Genomic DNA, 17,452 nt, shown 5'->3' on the forward strand with positions numbered 1-17,452 from the left:
GCCAGGTCTCCCTTGGAAAAGAGATCCTTGATCTCAATGGGATTTTTTACCTGGTTAAATAAAGGCTAAAAATAAAATAAAACATGAATATCCTGTTTTGTCTTGAATAGGGGTTTGCTCTATGGAATAAATGCCGGATGCCAGGAGTCCCCCCATCGCAGACGAATGCTCGAGCTCTTGGCTCACTCTGCCAAAGCTCTTGCCTTGCAGAAACATGTTGTCATAGCACCCAATGGTCAACGGGCAGCGCTTTTCACATCAGTGGATGCTCAGGGACTGCTGGGGGCTGATGGGAGGATATACATACTGGATGTGTTCAGGACTTTCCCAGCTGATGCCAACTACTGTCCAGATGTGAACAATGAGATAATTAGTGGAGAAGAGAAACCGAAAGAAAGCCGCAATGGAGCCGAAGAAAAGAGTAGTGTAAAAGAAGGCTGGCCACTGAATTATCAGAAGGATTGTGGGCTTCCAAGGAGTTTTCCACACAGTCTCTGCAGACTAAGGCCAGAGTTGATGCAGGCTTTCATCCAGCACAAGTGAGTTACATTCGTTCTTTAAATATAGATCAAGACTTTCTTTTTTGTTTCATTTTATTGAAGACTGGTGCTTTATTCTAGACACACTCAGTTCACACAACTTGCCGGGGAGAAGTTGGAAGAGAATGGAGGCTTTGAAGAATGTGCAACAGCTTGTAAGAAGTGCTTGAAAAACAATATTTGTATATTGTGGAGGGTTTGCATTATTCATATACAAATTTCTGTTTGGAGGTGACTCTCGGGCCACTGAAGCTGTAAGGGATGCTTGTAAAGAGGTGGGCTCTCTCAGCGAAGTCATCTTTGAGATGCGACTGTGCCCCAATCTGTTCTCACCAGGTAACAGAAGACACTAAATTTGATTTGCATAAGAACTAAAACAAGATTGGCATTCTCCTTTTTTTTTTATACGCCATGTCCAGCGAAATCATATTGTTCATATAGATGCCCATATCTGCTGTACAGATTTGCTGTACAAAAGAGAAGTGTGGGATACTTCTCTTGTTGCCTTATTTGTATTTGACTTTGTTAAATTGATTTATTTAGTGTTTGGCGCAGCCGGATAGGAGCAGGAGAGGATAAAAAGAAGACAGAGGGGGAAATTGCGGGGAGAAGGGTGGGATAAAACACAGAGAGACAACAACAAAAGAACTACATTAGCAAATACAATATTTATACACAAATAAGATACCACAAAATATAAAGAAGAACCAGTTAATGAAGTAGATAGCAATAACACAGAAATGACAGGTATCCTTATTACACAAATTACAAATGGAGCAATACAAATATCAATATAAATACATTAAAACATAGTAAATATCGATAATAAATATTACCTCTATTATCATCATAATTGCTTTAATTGCAACAATACATAAATGTAATGAATACTTGAATCATAAAAGAAATCAGATAAACCGGGTAGGGGGGATAAAGATAGAGGAGCGGACTATATTAACCTTTTACATTGTTATAGTAAAAATTGGTTAAGCTTTAACAGTGTGCTGTTTCAACTCAGTTTCCCCGGTTGTTTGATGATGCATGATTGCATGCATGAGTGTATGTATGTATATGGACATGTGTATGTACAATATTTATGTATGTTTGTACAGGGAATCTGCGTATGTATGTATGTATGTATGTATGTATGTACAGTACAGGCCAAAAGTTTGGACACACCTCATTCAAAACACAACTGATGGTCCCAACCCCATTGATAAAGCAGTAAATTCCACTAATCAACCCTGATAATAAGGCACACCTGTGAAATGAAAACCATTTCAGGTGACTACCTCTTGAAGCTCATCAAGAGAGTGCCAAGAGTTTGCAAAACAGTAATCAGAGCAAAGGGTGGCTATTTTGAAGAAACTAGAATATAAAACATGTTTTCAGTTAATTCACCTTTTTTTGTTAAGTACATAACTCCACATGTGTTCATTTGTAGTTTTGATACCTTCAGTGACAATCTACAATGTAAATAGTCATGAAAATAAAGAAAACACATTAAATGAGAAGGTGTGTCCAAACTTTTGGCCTGTGCTGTATGTGTACGTATGTATGTAAGCTTGTCCTTCTGTGTTTTCAGGAGTTTCCTTCCCAAGTAGTGAGAGTGCATCAGTAAAGTTGCATGAAAGGTTACTGCGCGAAGCTGCGGCTTTCATTGTCACCCACCAGATACCAGCCTTTGTACGTGCATCCATTGTTGTTATTATTACGCTGTATAAACCTCCGTTTGTACATCGGCTTTAACTATTTGCATATGTTTGCAGGTGGATTATTGCCTTCACAGCAACGATAGCCCCATGGACGGAGCTTCTCTAAAAGAGGCGCTACACCAGAGAGGCATTAACCTGCGTTATCTTGGTCATGTGATCAAAGCCATAAACCAGTCAAAACACAAAGATCGCCTCAGGCATTTATTGGTGTGTCAGCAAACAAAATAGTCCATTAAGCTTAACGATTCTTGATGATATACCTGCTTTCCAAGTTCCAACCCACATTTTCTAAAACTCTTTGTCTTCACTAGAGATTGGCCACAGGTGAAATTTTAATGCGCTCAACAAGGAGAGTCTTCAACAGTTTTCTCCAGGTATTTTAAGTGCTTTTTACTGCTGTCTTATGCATGTATGCCTTCTTGTTGCGTCATGGCATTTTGATCATTGCAGGGAGTGGACGTGCCTTGTCTAGCTACAGCTATCAGTCACTTCCTGTGCTGCCTATTTGTGCCTCATCTCGCAGCCACCCCACTGGGAGAGGACACAAAAAAGAAGTCAAGGCGGCGTGGTCGAGGGCCCGGGGCCTCTGAGACCACGCCCTGGGGCACCCTCACCGCAGGCGAGCTGTGGAACCTGGTCTGTCAGGATGCTGTCGAAACATACAGCATTTCTGAGAGTCTTGGGTAAGGCCGAAGCTTTTTGTTTGCTCTGACTTCAAGTTTGTTTGCAGTGCAACGGCTTGTTATTAGTTTTATAACTGCCATTTTTTTTTGACAGTTCTGGTCTGAACCCACTGGTTGAACACTACAGCCTGCAAAAAATATCCCTGCTCAGAGAGTTCTGCTTGAAGACTGGAGTACAGGTATTAAACAATTGAAATATAAAGTTGTAATTAGTCCATTGAAAACACAAATGTAGCAGTACGCTCTTATTTTCTACGATCAGTGAATGTATTTTGGTCTCATGGTGTTGAGATATAGGTGGCACAATGAAGAATACGGTTTCCGTACCAAGTCTGATTGAGTAATCAGATTATTGGCCCAGTCATTGCTCACACACCCTTGTGAGTTCAGTTCAGCTCCTTTATTGGAGGACAGCGAGTTGTGTGAGGGGTTCATCTGCTGAAGTGAAGGTGCATTTTGGGGACTTTGCCCAGTGGCCCGACCTCCCAAGCTTTTGTGATTAGTGTATTTTGAACATAGGAAGTGAACACATTTATTAGTACAGATGTTAGTATTACCACAATTCGTTGCCAATCATGGGATGACGATTCGATTTAGAATCGCATCTCAATTTAAACTGATTAATGCAATACAGTGGAACCTCAATTTACAAACCTCATTGTACAAACTTTTTGATTTAGGAGTGCTTTGGTGCACAAACCTTGGCTACCTACCTCGCAGCTTAGCCATTTTGTGCCCGGCAGCACAGCCATTGTGGGCGGGCTGATCGATCGACGGTGCTGATTGTTTGTCAGCTCAGTGTTGCAGGCAGTAGCTACTGTGCTCAATTAAACTTTGTGTGCTTTTTAAGTGTGTTTTTATCCTTCTTACAACATTTTTCTAGCTTTGCTAGTTCAATAGGAGTCAAAAGAAAGCCATGGACAAGCGTGGTTCAGGAAGTATCCACAGCGTTGTCAATATTTCCTCCTTTTCCCCTCCTCCCGCTCGAAGCAATGAAGATTAACCAACGAGGTAAAGTAAGGAATAGTGTGGCTCAGATGTTAGCGCAGCCGTGTCAGCAACCTTAGGGATCCAGCTTACCACCATAAATGTGTGAATGTTGAGTGTCTAAAAAAAGTGCTGCATAATTAAATACGTATGTTTTGGCTTTGTCCATCCCTGTGCAGCTCTTGGACTGGAATGTTTAATACTTTGTCTTTGGTAATGGGCGAAAATGTTCATCCGAATCCTCTAAATGGACTATTTGGGGTAGCCTCTCTGTCATCCTCTTTTAGCAAATCCCAAAATAATCTTGTAGCATTCACCACTTTGTTGGCTGGAAGACTTATTGTGTTAAATTGGAAGGCAACAGCGCCTCCTTGCCACACCCGATGTATTAAAGATGTTCTTTATTTTCTCAAACTGAAAAAGATTAGGCTGACATTAGATGGCCGTTCTGTAAAGTTTCGGGAAGTATGGGGTGGTTTCCTAAAATATGTAAAAGAGACTGGTCTCCAGCTTGGCCCCGACTGAGATGTGATTGAATTGTGGTTGATTGATGAGTCTTTTGTTTGCTTTGGTGTATTGCTGCACCATATTGAGGCCATTCAGAAGTGTAGTTGTCTGTGGCTTTATATCAATTTTTGCTTGTACTTATTTGAGTGATTCTTTTTTTTTTTTAATTCTTATTTTATTATTCTTTTTTTGGGTAAGGGGCAAATAACATTAGATTTGTATTGTATTGTACTTCTGTTAACAGTTTCGTCCAAAAAATTTCAATAAACATGTTTTAAAAAAGCGCTGCATAAATCTAATTCATTATTATTAAAGTGGGGTTTTACTTATATTCCTAATCATTGTAGCGACCTGGCTTTTTTTGTGATTGTCTTTTGCACCACAGGGCAAAAGAAATGTGTGTGTGCACGTGTCTACAGTGTGGCACAGTTAAGCTAGTTGCTGTTTTGTACTTTATTATTAAAGGGACAGTTGATCCATCACCCTCATATGTTTTTTTATATGAAGTATTATATAGCGCTTTATATTGTGTTCAAAGTGTACAAACTTTTACTATAATACGGACTTGTTTTGCAACTTATGGGCAAATGTTCTTCAATATACAAACTTTTCTATTTACGAACACTGTTTAAGAACCAAAAACCCGTAAATCGAGGTTCCACTGTATATTATTTGGTATATAAATTTAAATAAAACCTTTTCGTAACAGGTAACAAAAGCCTCTCTTGGCTCCTGACATATGACAAGTAAGCGCTGAGATGGCCTAAAAAACGTCTTTTTAAAAATCCATTTTTGGATTTTTCAAATTGATTAAGAACCGTAATTTAAAAAATAATCACAATTCGTATATGAATCAAGTTATTTCAGGCACCTCTATTTGTTTGTGATCGCTATGCTTCTTGTCGCTACATGATCAGTACCAGAAACACTATCAATTCTGTGTCACTTTCAATTTTTACCACAGAGCTTCTGTGACGTCGCATGCTGTGATATTGGAATTTTTTATTTAGCTTCTTTTTTTTTTTAAACACACATAATAAAAAAAAGAACAAGATAATATCAAAATGAACATGTGGGTGGATAAAAATAAATTATCATATATCAGGCATTTGGGTTTAATGATTCAGAACACCCAGAACCTAGTTTCTTTATCCATTCGCTACATTTCTATTGGGAGTAGTATTTCCACAATTTCCATCACTCCTTTCACTTTAATGTCATTGAACTGAAAGACGCACTCAGGCGTAACTGAATTCTAACAAACGAGGCTACAGGCTGACGCAAAAAGTCGACTTTGTAATTGCCAATATTTTGAATTGACATATCTGATGTCAATACTGTAGTATAAAAAGATTGAGAACATTGTCATTTGTAGAATTTAAAGACTGCCATGCACATTTACAGTCGTCCCTAGCCACATCCCGCTTCAAATATTGTGGCTTCACCACATCGAGGATTTTTTTTAATTTTTATAAACAGTCGTGGTAAAAAGTTTACATACACTTGTGAAGGACATAATGTCATGGTTGTCTTGAGTTTCCAATAATTTCTACGACTCTTATTTTTTTGTGATAGTGATTGGAGCACATACTTGTTTGTCACAAAAAACATTCATGAAGTTTGGTTCTTTTATGAATTTATTATGGGTCTACTGAAAATGTGACCAAATCTGCTGGGTCAAAAGTATACATACAGCAATGTTAATATTTGGTTACATGTCCTTTGGCAAGTTTCACTGCAATAAGGCACTTTTGGTAGCCATCCACAAGCTTCTGGCAAGCTTCTGTGTTGAATTTTTGACCACTCCTCTTGACAAAATTGGTGCAGTTCAGCTAAATTTGTTGGTTTTCTGACATGGACTGGTTTTTTCAGCATTGTCCACATGTTCTCAATGGGGTTTAAGTCAGGACTTTGGGAAGGCCATTCTAAAACCTTAATTCTAGCCTGATTTAGCCATTCCTTTACCGCTTTTGACGTGTGTTGGGGGTCATTGTCCTGTTGGCACACCCAACTGCGCCCAAGACCCAATCTCCGGGCTGATGATTTTAGGTTGTCCTGAGGAATTTGGAGGTAATTCTCCTTTTTCATTGTCCCATTTACTCTCTGTAAAGTACCAGTTCCATTGGCAGCAAAACAGGCCCAGAGCATATTACTACCACCACCATGCTTGACAGTAGGAATTGGTGTTCCTGGGATTAAAGGCCTCACATTTTCTCCTAACATATTGCTGGGTCTTGTGGCCAAACCGCTGAATTTTTGTTTCATCTTACCACAGAACTTTCCTCAAGAAGGTCTTATTTTTGTCCATGTGATCAGCAGCAAACTTTAGACGAGCCTTAAGGTGTCGCTTCCTTCTTGCATGGTAGCCTCTTAGTCCATGGCGACACAAAACACCCTTGACTGTGGACACTGACACCTGTGTTACTGCAGCTTCCAATTCATTGCAGACCTGCTTTTTAATGGTTCTCGGTTGACTCTTGATCATCCGGACCAATTTTCTCTCAGCAGCAGGTGATAGCTTGCGTTTTGTTCCTGATTGTGGCAGTGACAAAACTGTGCCATGCACTTTATTCTTACAAACAATTGTATGCACAAATGCTCTTGGAACTTTAAGCTTCTTTAAAATTGGCTCCAAGTGACTTTCCTGACTTGTTCAAGTCAATGACTCGTTTTTTCAGATCTGTGCTGAGTTCCTTTGACTTTCCCTTTGTCGCGTTTGTAACCGAGTCTAATGACTGCATCACATGAGCCCTATTTAAATGGGCTCAGAGAAGTCAACAGGTGTCGTTTATCATAATCACTCACATGAAGTTAAGAGGCCATGCCATGAAGCTAATTTGATTTGATTGTAACTTTTCTACTTCACCAAAATTGATAATGTATGTTGCTGTATGTATACTTTTGACCCAGCAGATTTGGGCACATTTTCAGTAGACACAAAATAAATTCATAAAAGAGCCAAACTTCATGAATGTTTTTTGTGACAAACAAGTATGTGCTCCAATCTCTCTATCACAAAAAATAAGAGTTGTAGAAATTATTGGAAACTCAAGACAGCCATGACATTATGTCATTCAAAAGTGTATGTAAACTTTTGACCACGACTGTATATTTTTTTAAGCGTATTTGGTCCTAAATGTATACTTTTTCAAGCATAAATTAATTAATCTTCTTTGAGTCCGTACCAATCTTAAATGTTGTTTTGCCAGTATCTCCTGGACTGCACCGGGGGGCATCGGCACATTGCAGTAGGTGGGACGTCCACAGCTGCGGTGTAGTTCCAGCCTTTCGTTACCTCCCGTGTTCCACACGCAGTCTATCACAGGACTTCCGGATTGTCTGGCCAAGGTCGTGGCGACACACGAGGCTTTCCGATGGTGTGATTCCTCTGTCCAGTCATTCCAGAGTTTGTGTGAAGTGAAGTGAATTATATTTATATAGCGCTTTTCTCTAGAGATTCAAAGCGCTTTACACAGACAGTGAAACCCATTTATTTATATATTTAAGCTACATTTAAACCAGTGTGGGAGGCACTTGGTTAAAATGTCTTGCCCAAGGACACAGCGGCATTGACTAGGATAGTGGAAGCAGGGATCGAACCTGGAACCCTCAAATTGCTGGCATTTCCTTACTTTCTTTACCATTCATCTTCCCAGATGTTGGTCCTTGCAACTTGTCTGCTTGTCTGGAGGGGCAGGACTTTAGCGATACTTAGTCTTCTGATGTGTGTGAGATGAATAATATCAATACTACAGTGGTATTGTGCACTTTAGGACACCAAATAAGTCAGAGCGTGCTGTTCAGTATCGTGGCCACTGATTGGCTCAGCCTCAGGCAGCATTGTTAAATTAAATCAAAAGAGTGTAAATGTGACTAAAGGTTGTTATTTCATGCCCAAAGTGCTTTCATTATGTTGAAAAACAACTTTGAGTATGTCATAAACAGTTTTTAATGCTATCTGTGAAAACATTTGATTTATAATGAATGATTCCTACTTTGCGACATTAATTTATCGCGGTCATGTCCTGAACCAATTAACAGCGATAAATGAGGGACGACTGTAAATACAGATTGGGTTGTGACAGTCGATTGTCACCAGGGTGACAGTGATCGTTGTGACAGATTGTATACTTAATATATGCTTAGTACATAGGGTTGTGTATTACATTGTTATTCAATGGTATTCTTGATATATGCTTACTATATAGGGTTGTATATTACATTGTTAATAAATTTGAAATTATTTGTGAAAAATTAAAACCATTTTAACAGCGAGAGAAAGTACGATCATGAACGAACATAACTGCCATAAAATAAGTCAACAGGAAGCGAAATAGACCTAGCGCATGCGCAGAACCAATTGTGTTTTTGGAGTGATACTTCTTCGTACTCCTTTTCGGACGTGTGTATTTTGGTATATGATATTTGTAAACATGAAATGTACTCCAATGTGACCTTGTATGTATGTGTTCATTTCTAGATTATTTCCAATCTAAAAGTGTGTTTCTGTGCACAACTAAAAAATGAATAAACCAAGTCACCAACAATTGGGCCGACAACCAGATTTGGCAACCGAGGACCGGGTCACCGAGGCATTCGCCTTTGACTGCTACCCAGTACACATAGCACTGGGGGGGTGTTCTACGTCTCTCTTTCGGGCTGTGCTCGGCCGGGCTCTGTGGAGGAAGTCCCGGCCACCAGGCGATCGCTGACGAGCCCCTGCCCTGGGCCTGGCTCCAGAGTGGGGCCCCGGTGTACCTCGCCCGGGCGAGGTGCGGTTCCTTGATTTTCCTTTCTTCATAAGAGTGTTCTGAATCGCTCTTTGTCTGACCTATCACCTTGGACCAATTTGTCTTGGGAAACCCTACCAGGGGCATATAGCCCCCGACAACATAGCTCCTTGGATTATTTGGGCACTGAAACTCCCCCACCACGTTAAGGTGGCGATTCATGGAGGAGCTCTCCTGTACGCCTCCCTGGTGAGGTGTTTCGGGCATGTCCAGCCGGGAGGAAACCTCGGACACGTTGGAGGGACTATGTCTCACAGCTGGCCTAGGAACGCCTCGGTATCCCCCTGTAGAACTACAGGAAGTGGCCAGGAACAGGGAAGTCTGGGCATCTCTGCTTAGACTGCTGCCCCCGCGAACCGGACTTGGATAAGCGGCGGAAAAATGGATGGATGGATGGATGGACCAACAATTGGCAATTAATACAGTATCATAATCATGAGGTCCATTTCCATTCTTTGTCCAGCTGAGACTGAGGGACTACTTCCTTGAAAGCCACAGCAAAGCTCCAATTGGCCCTGACGACATCATCAACATCTTCCCTGTTGTCAAACACGTCCACATGCCCACCACTGACGCTTCCAAAGCTTTCTATGCCGGACAGGACTCCCTCCAGAAAGGTGGAACATCCGAGATTGACATGCTGAAATTTGTGTGTTTAAACATTCACTGTAAAATTCATGTTTTCCCTCACTGCAGGTCTGTTGGATCGCGCCTACGAACAACTAAAAGATGCTGCGTATCTGTTCGGGAGAGTGTGCGATGACCTCCATCGCGAGGCATGTTACTGCCACAGCCTGTTGGCCAAGTTAGCTTTTCTGCAGGGGAAATCCACTGAGGTTGGTTAAAAATCCTCCTGCAGTAATGTGACTGTTATCCAGGTTTTCACTGTGAATTTTCCCTTTTGTTCTCAAGGCACGTAGTGTCCAACTGAGAGCCGTGGTCATAAGTGAGAGGGTGCTTGGATTTGACCATCCCCATACAATTTACCAATATGTGAGTAAGAAAAAATGCTTAATGAGGACTTGCACTTTTGTCTGGGAATTTTGCCTATCATTTATAAGACATAAACACATGTTTTTCTTTTTTTATACATTCTAAGTTGTAAAATACGGCACGTACGAGGTGGCTAACGATGCAGCTATTGGGAGTACACTATTCCGCCTATAAAGCCTTCTAAAAAAAACATCCAAAAAACGAATACTCAATTTATATCTCGTGACCTGGATATTAACCAAGTATTAGTGATAATAGTATTACAAGTGCTAACGTAAACAAACAATTTTTAGCCGCGCCGTGATCACAGAAAGCTAACTTGCTTATGCTGCTATATTGACGTATTGAGCCGGTGTGCTGCTGCGTTGCCTATGAGCTGGTGAAAGGTAATTCTACATTGTAAATCATGCCTATCACCTGGATAGTATAGAAGGTTGTTGCAATAAACCGAGAAGTTGGTAAACTTTGACATTCAACTACGACCCGGAGATGGCGAGAATGACGCGAAAAAAACTTTTTTTTTAACCCTTTGTGGGGATTATGATTATTTCTTTATCTAAACGGGAAGATGTGACCATCCCATCAGTCGGCATCCCAGTGAGAGCAGATATTGCACAGTAAGTGATTGTTTTATTACATTTGTAGATTGTATTTCTTGTTTAGCACTTAGTAATATTGCTATGTGATGCTTTGGTGTTTAACTTGAGCTGGATCTGTTTAGCACACAGCTTCTAAATCTTGGAGATCATCCTTTTTACATTCAGGCTCAAACATATAAGGTTCTAAATCATCATTTGTCCCAAAGTAATCGTTTTTGGCTCTCATGAAGTCTGCATGAGTAGTAATCAATTATGTCGTTGGAGGGAAAAGTGTCTGTGAAATTAATATGCAGCCTTATGCTTAAAATGAGCAAATATGTAAATATTAGATGCTTTGAGACTTGTTACTACATTACATATATACTTACAGCATGCATTTAACACAATGATGGAGTTTTTATTTTAAAGCGCTTTATATGCGGAATGGAACTACGCCCATCTACTCCATTGTTAGCTGACTTTTGGTAACATTTATTTACAAGTTAGAATGCATAAAAAAAGAAAAACATACAGTACAGGCCAAAAGTTTGGACACACCTTCTCATTCACAACACAACTGATGGTCCCAACCCCATTGATAAAGCAAGAAATTCCACTAATCAACCCTGATAAGGCACACCTGTGAAGTGAAAACCATTTCAGGTAACTACCTCTTGAAGCTCATCAAGAGAATGCCAAGCGTGTGCAAAGCAGTAATCAGAGCAAAGGGTGGCTATTTTGAAGAAACTAGAATATAAAACGTGTTTTCAGTTATTTCACCTTTTTTTGTTAAGTACATAACTCCACATGTGTTCATTCGTAGTTTTGATGCCTTCAGTGACAATCTACTATGTAAATAGTCATGAAAATAAAGAAAACGCATTGAATGAGAAAGTGTGTCCAAACTTTTGGCCTGTACTGTATGTTTTCTTGTCTTGCATAAGGATTGCGAATGTAAGGCAAAATTCCTAAAAAAAAATGCAGTTGCCCTTTAACTTTTTTATAATAGGAGAGCAAGTGTTAATGGTTTATCTGGGAGGATGGATGGATGGATGGATGGATGGATGGATGAATGAATGAATTGTATCTAAATGCAGTGACTGTGATTTCTGATGTAGGCCTTCTTAGCTGTGTATGTTTATGCTGGAGGGGAGACAAGCCTGGCTCGGAAGTGTCTGCTCAGAGCCCGCCTGCTCCTACTAACCATCCATGGAGAGGACCACCCATACATCGCCACGCTAGATGTAGGTTATCAAAACTGTATTCATGTCACCATTGCCAAATTAATGGCTGAATCCTGATGTTACTTTCCTGGCAGAGTTGTCTGGGGTTGCTGCTAACGGGTGACCAAGCAGGGCAGTACCTCAAAAATGCCCTTCGACTCAACACTTCCTTCTTTGGCCCAATAAATCTGAACACTGCTCTCATGTAAGACGTTTATAGCTTCATTGTTTGGCCACGGCATCACCAACATTGTTTCTTTATCCTCTTTCCTGTGCAGTCAGCACCTGGTGTCCCAGTGGCTGTGCATCAAAGGCGACTACAGAGGTGCTATGAGTCACGAGAAAGAAGCCCTTACTGCTTTTACATCCCTGGTCCGCATCATTTTCTTAGCGAGGATGATTAAAATGCAATGGATTTGCTATGTTTTTTGAATTAATAGCATTTGTTTTCCCCTCACAGTTTGATGAGAGTCACCCTCAGACAAAATGCAGCAAAGATTTTTTGTGCACAATAACCAAGCAGGCAGTGCAGGTCGAACGTTCTCTCAGACAAGCTGGAGCGGATGCGACAGAGCAAACAGTGGAGGTCAGACGCAGACTTTGGTCTTTGTTATTTGAATATAATCCGTTAAACTTGTTGCTCTTTACCTTTTTAGTGCCTATTGCCGACAAGTGAGACTGTTCTGGAGCAGATGGTTCTGATCACAGGGATCAAGAAGATTGCAATCAGGTAAATGGAGGTCTTGTGTTTTCGTATCAGTTATTTCAGGGGTGTCCAAACTTTTTCCAGCGAAGGTCGCATACAGAAAGATTTAAGCATACGGAGGCCATTTTGATGCATATATTATATTTAAGTTACTTAAATCAATATATTCATTCACAATCAATATATGTTAATCTATCTGAACAAAATATCCACATCTTAGCTTTGTGATATAGATAACAAAGCGAGTAAGTTTAGTATCTAATTCAGTGATTCTCAAACTGGTACGTGGGCTTCATCTCGTGGTATGTCAAAGAATAAGGGAATTAAAGTACTGTGTTTTATTTTCCTGTTTTATTTTCCTATATTCAAACACAGTGCTAATGTTCAAACTGTGTGTAATGTTACCGTGGTAAAAATATGAAATATACTTGTTAAATAAAGCATCCGTCTTGTTTTAATGAATACTTAGGCCTACTATGCTACTGTATTTTAATGTTGGTCATTATGGTGGTACTTGGACAGGTAAGTGTTTTCTGAGGTGGTATTTGGTGAGAAAAGTTTGAGAACCACTGATCTAATCTAACCCCCTTAAAATAATTTAATTTCTCCTTATTGTTATTCTTTACCAATATTATTATTATTCCGATCACCAAAACCTTTTTGATGTGTACACATGTTCATTATGACAGGACCCACGGAAATCATCAAAAACTATAAACAGTAAGATGTACATTTTGTTTTTCAGGTTGTATTTTTTGGGGAAGAGGTTAGGGCCAGTTCTAATTTGTTATGAGTTTTTTGCGTAATGTTTCAATTAAGGATGTGTTTATTTTGTCTTTAAAACTTGTCACCGGCCTATAAAAAATTAGCTGCGGGTCGCAAATGGACACTGAATACTGGACACCCCTGAGTTATTGTCCAGTACAGGGGACGGTAACCTTTTACTATTTTGGCCCCTCTACCACAAAATCAAAATTGTCTGGATCCGCAAAATGTAACACAGCCTATACAATAAAAAAAAACTATTTAAATAAAAAAAACAACATTCTAAATGATTCTACAGGCAAAGAAATCTGTCCATGCAGAATTAAATTGTGCCGACATCTCTTACTGCACATACACACTCTTCCCTTTTCCTTGCGCTCCTCGCATTCATTCAATCAGCAGTCAGGACACATTCACTGCCTCGCAGACAGTTGATACACATTTCCCCTGTATTCGTATTTAAAAATTAGCTACATGGTCTATTCCGCGCTCAATAATAACAATTTAACGAGCTAAATAAAACGATAAAGTGAAGACCAGCATGACTTATCAGTCAGCTAGTGGGACACTTTCTGGTTTCATTGTGACTCAAATGGCAAAAAGAGAAAACTAGCTCCCTCATTAAGTGTAGGTCTCCAACGAGCAATCGATTATATTGATTAATCCAATTACGGGGGAAAAAATGAAGGCTATGGCAAGCAGAAAAATGTTGTTTATTTCAACTACCTAAAATACGTATTGAACCTATAAAGTGTGTTTTATCTAGCTTGTCAATTACTTTAACAAAATAATCGATAGGTTACTCGATTACTAAAATAATCAATAGCTGCAGCCTTAATAGAGCGCTGTATCTGTGTCAAGTCCTTCCTTATGTTTGCAAGCTACTTCCTGGTTCATGGAGAGTGATGGCGGGCGTATGCCATTTTAAATTATTTTGCAAGGGAACAGTTTTATCTAAGTCAAACAAAACTACAGGTATATTTTTTTTTCTAACACAAGTGTATCGCTTGGTGTCCATATCTCAGCTAGATAACAAACCACTTTCTGCTTGATGGAGAATGATGGAAGACAAGAGGGCCATAATATCTTTAATTGTGACTGACACTGCCAAGATTTATCAAACAAAAGTGAAAAGAATAATGGAGCCATTTGTTTGTCCATATGTTTGTGAGCAGGCTACTTCGTAGTTTATTGAGAATACATAAAACGTCGGAATTAGACGGTCAAAATCGTTTGCATTTTGGATTGCAGAGACCTTCCATCCATCCATTTTCTACCACTTATTCCCTTCGGGGTTGCGGGGGGCGCTGGAGCCTATCTCAGCTACAATCGGGCGGAAGGCGGGGTACACCCTGGACAAGTCGCCACCTCATCGCAGGGCCAACACAGATAGACAGACAACATTCACTATTATACTATTATAACTAAAATGGCGAAAAGACAATCACAAATGTATAGTCTTTTGGCTTTTATGACAATAAAATTAAAAAATCTGACTGAAATGGGGTAGTTTTTCCCATTGGAGATTATTTAAATTCAATTCAATACATTCAAGAACAGAATAATTTGTGTTTTGCACACAGAAAGCAATGCAAATTGCATATAATTGACAAATTAAATGGAGGTTGGGGACAGCCTCACGAACGCCAGCTCTGTACTTTCCTACGATGTCTTTTTTGGATTCAATAGTGTTTCTCACCTTTTTATCAGTGCTGGCCCTTGTGTTATACGATATCCAAGAACGCACAGACAGCAGCTGTGTGTACACGTAACTTATTTGTTCAACTGATGCAACTGCTTGCATGCGTGACGTCACACATCTTTCGGAAGACTCTGAGACTCTTGCTGACTCTGATTGGACTTTTACTGTATGCCACAACTTTGGTTCTATTTGTCTATATATTTGGTTCTATGGTGGATTATTTTGCAGCTGCACTTCATTTAAAAAGCACAGAGACTGTGTCACTAACATGTGCATGATCTTACTAAACAAACATATTTTTGGTGAAAACCTTTGCCTAAAGCTGAATCATACTAAAACCGAGGTGTATTAAAACCAGGATACCTCGATTTACAAAGTTAATTAGTTTTTTAACAGTGTTTGTAAGTAGAAAAGTTTGTATATTGAAACAAAATTCTCCATAAGAAACAAACTGACATAAAAAATTTGCATTGGCAAAAGTCCATATTTTAATAAAGGTTTGTACACTTTAAACATTATAGCGCTATATGTACCCTGTATTAAACAAACATAACAAGATGGTGCTGGATCAACTAACTATTTAATAACAAAGCCAAAACAACAGCTTGGTGAACAGTCCTCCTCGTATTCAGCCGCCCTTCCGACACGCACACGCACTGTCACTAGCTTTGTGGTGCACTCACAGTTTGAAAGGAGGAAGGGGAGACAGTGTCGGCAACGCTGTGGATATTTCCTGAATGTTTCAAACCACATATTGCTTGTCCATTGCTTTCTTTGGACTCATATTGAGCTAGCATAACTAGAAAACTGCTGTAAAAAAGCTGAAAAACACTTAAAAGCACACAAAGTAGCAATGAGCTGTGCTTCGTAAATTGAAAAGTTTGTTTAATTAGGGGTTTGTAAATGGAGGTTTCACTGTATTTATGTGTCCTCTTGTTAGCAGCCCACTTGCTGGTTCTTAGAGGCTGTTGACAGACAATGAGACAGTACCATTTGATTTGCGGCTAAATTCAATGTTTAATCCCTCCGCAAAATGTTGTGATTACTGGTTTGTCAAATTCTGTTAAATAACATACTGCAATTTAAACAATACTTCTCATTTTGCACTTGGCAGGCGCATGAAGTCACTTTAAAACACTTTTTATCTCAGGCATCTGTATTCAAATCTATTCACAAATCTATCGTTGCATTTTTTTTTAGTAACCGGTTCCAAGAGTTGAAGCAGAAACATCAGGAGCTGAAGGCGGCAGTGGCAAAAGAGCTGATGAGCAAAGCAGCTGACGAGTTCTTGGAGGTCATGAATGGCGAGAAGAAGGAGCAGCCAGCTCAAGAAACAGGAAGTGGGAAGGAAGTTCCCACTGAAGGAAGCCCGGCTGAGGAAACAACAAGCGAGTGCCAGCAAGAACAGTCGGTTGAAGAAACCTCAGCTGAGACTGCGGCTTCAGCGATTGGTCACACAATGAAGGCTGAAGAGAAAACAGAGCCCAAGATGGAGAATTGTGCTGATGGTGAATGCATCACAGCCAATGGCGTCAAGACCGACGAAGAGATGCATTGTGATCAAACAAATGAGATGAAGTCAGGGTCAGCCCAGGTCACAGAGAGCCTCAAAAGTAAGGCGACTTGGGCGGATATTGTAGTCTCCAACACAACTGCGGTCAATGGAGAGGTAAACATATCCATCAATGGAACAGATCAAGAGTGAAAACATCAAGTAGCCAATGAGTGTAAGATAATGCTTTACTATGGGTTGATGCTGGGAGAAGTCTGTATGGTCCAGTGCTGTTTTTCTTTCAAAAATAAAGTTTTTACCATAAGGATTCGTCCTTTATTACAGTTAAACTATGACACAAGTCTCTACAAATGTATGTATCAGATAATCCAATCATTTTCAGGTATTTACTGATAACAAGCACTTTCATTTTGGGTTTTTGCTTGTAATATTAATAATTATACATTTTATTTGGTATAGCGCTTTTCAGAGTACTCAAAACAATCATAGCTGTTACTTGCCAGCACAACAATTTCCACAAAAGTATGTGGTATTTCTCAGTGAGTTTAAATTAACCCTAAAATATTATCTTAAGGATCTTTGAAATTTGTATTTAAGGGTAATAAACATTCCAAAGATCCACCAGAGCACCGTTTCAACTCTTAAATGAATTGGAAATCAAAATATTGAGGCAAATGGTAATTATTCATGATCTAATGTTGTCAACCGAAAAAAATTAGAGGCAACACACCCTCGTCTGTCTAACTCCTGT

General features: G+C 39.7%; 1 protein-coding gene across 3 annotated transcripts in view; it reads left to right on the forward strand.

Annotated features, from left to right (window-relative positions):
- si:ch211-166a6.5 (clustered mitochondria protein homolog) overlaps positions 1-17,005 on the forward strand; it is a 31,499-nt gene extending 14,494 nt beyond the window's left edge. For all 3 annotated transcript variants that reach the window (XM_062050829.1, XM_062050827.1, XM_062050828.1), the window contains exons 13-29: positions 111-539; positions 621-694; positions 771-875; positions 2,125-2,225; positions 2,309-2,461; positions 2,566-2,628; positions 2,705-2,937; positions 3,032-3,116; positions 9,685-9,838; positions 9,918-10,057; positions 10,134-10,214; positions 11,911-12,036; positions 12,111-12,220; positions 12,294-12,387; positions 12,476-12,601; positions 12,672-12,745; positions 16,389-17,005. In XM_062050829.1, the coding sequence (XP_061906813.1) occupies positions 111-539; positions 621-694; positions 771-875; positions 2,125-2,225; positions 2,309-2,461; positions 2,566-2,628; positions 2,705-2,937; positions 3,032-3,116; positions 9,685-9,838; positions 9,918-10,057; positions 10,134-10,214; positions 11,911-12,036; positions 12,111-12,220; positions 12,294-12,387; positions 12,476-12,601; positions 12,672-12,745; positions 16,389-16,893 (2,653 nt within the window). In that variant the 3' untranslated portion in view covers positions 16,894-17,005. The remainder of the gene's footprint in view (positions 1-110; positions 540-620; positions 695-770; positions 876-2,124; positions 2,226-2,308; positions 2,462-2,565; positions 2,629-2,704; positions 2,938-3,031; positions 3,117-9,684; positions 9,839-9,917; positions 10,058-10,133; positions 10,215-11,910; positions 12,037-12,110; positions 12,221-12,293; positions 12,388-12,475; positions 12,602-12,671; positions 12,746-16,388) is intronic.
- Positions 17,006-17,452: the final 447 nt, after the last annotated feature.

The sequence above is a fragment of the Entelurus aequoreus genome, linkage group LG06 (genome assembly GCF_033978785.1).
Source record: "Entelurus aequoreus isolate RoL-2023_Sb linkage group LG06, RoL_Eaeq_v1.1, whole genome shotgun sequence".
In the NCBI taxonomy this organism is placed as follows: domain Eukaryota; kingdom Metazoa; phylum Chordata; class Actinopteri; order Syngnathiformes; family Syngnathidae; genus Entelurus; species Entelurus aequoreus.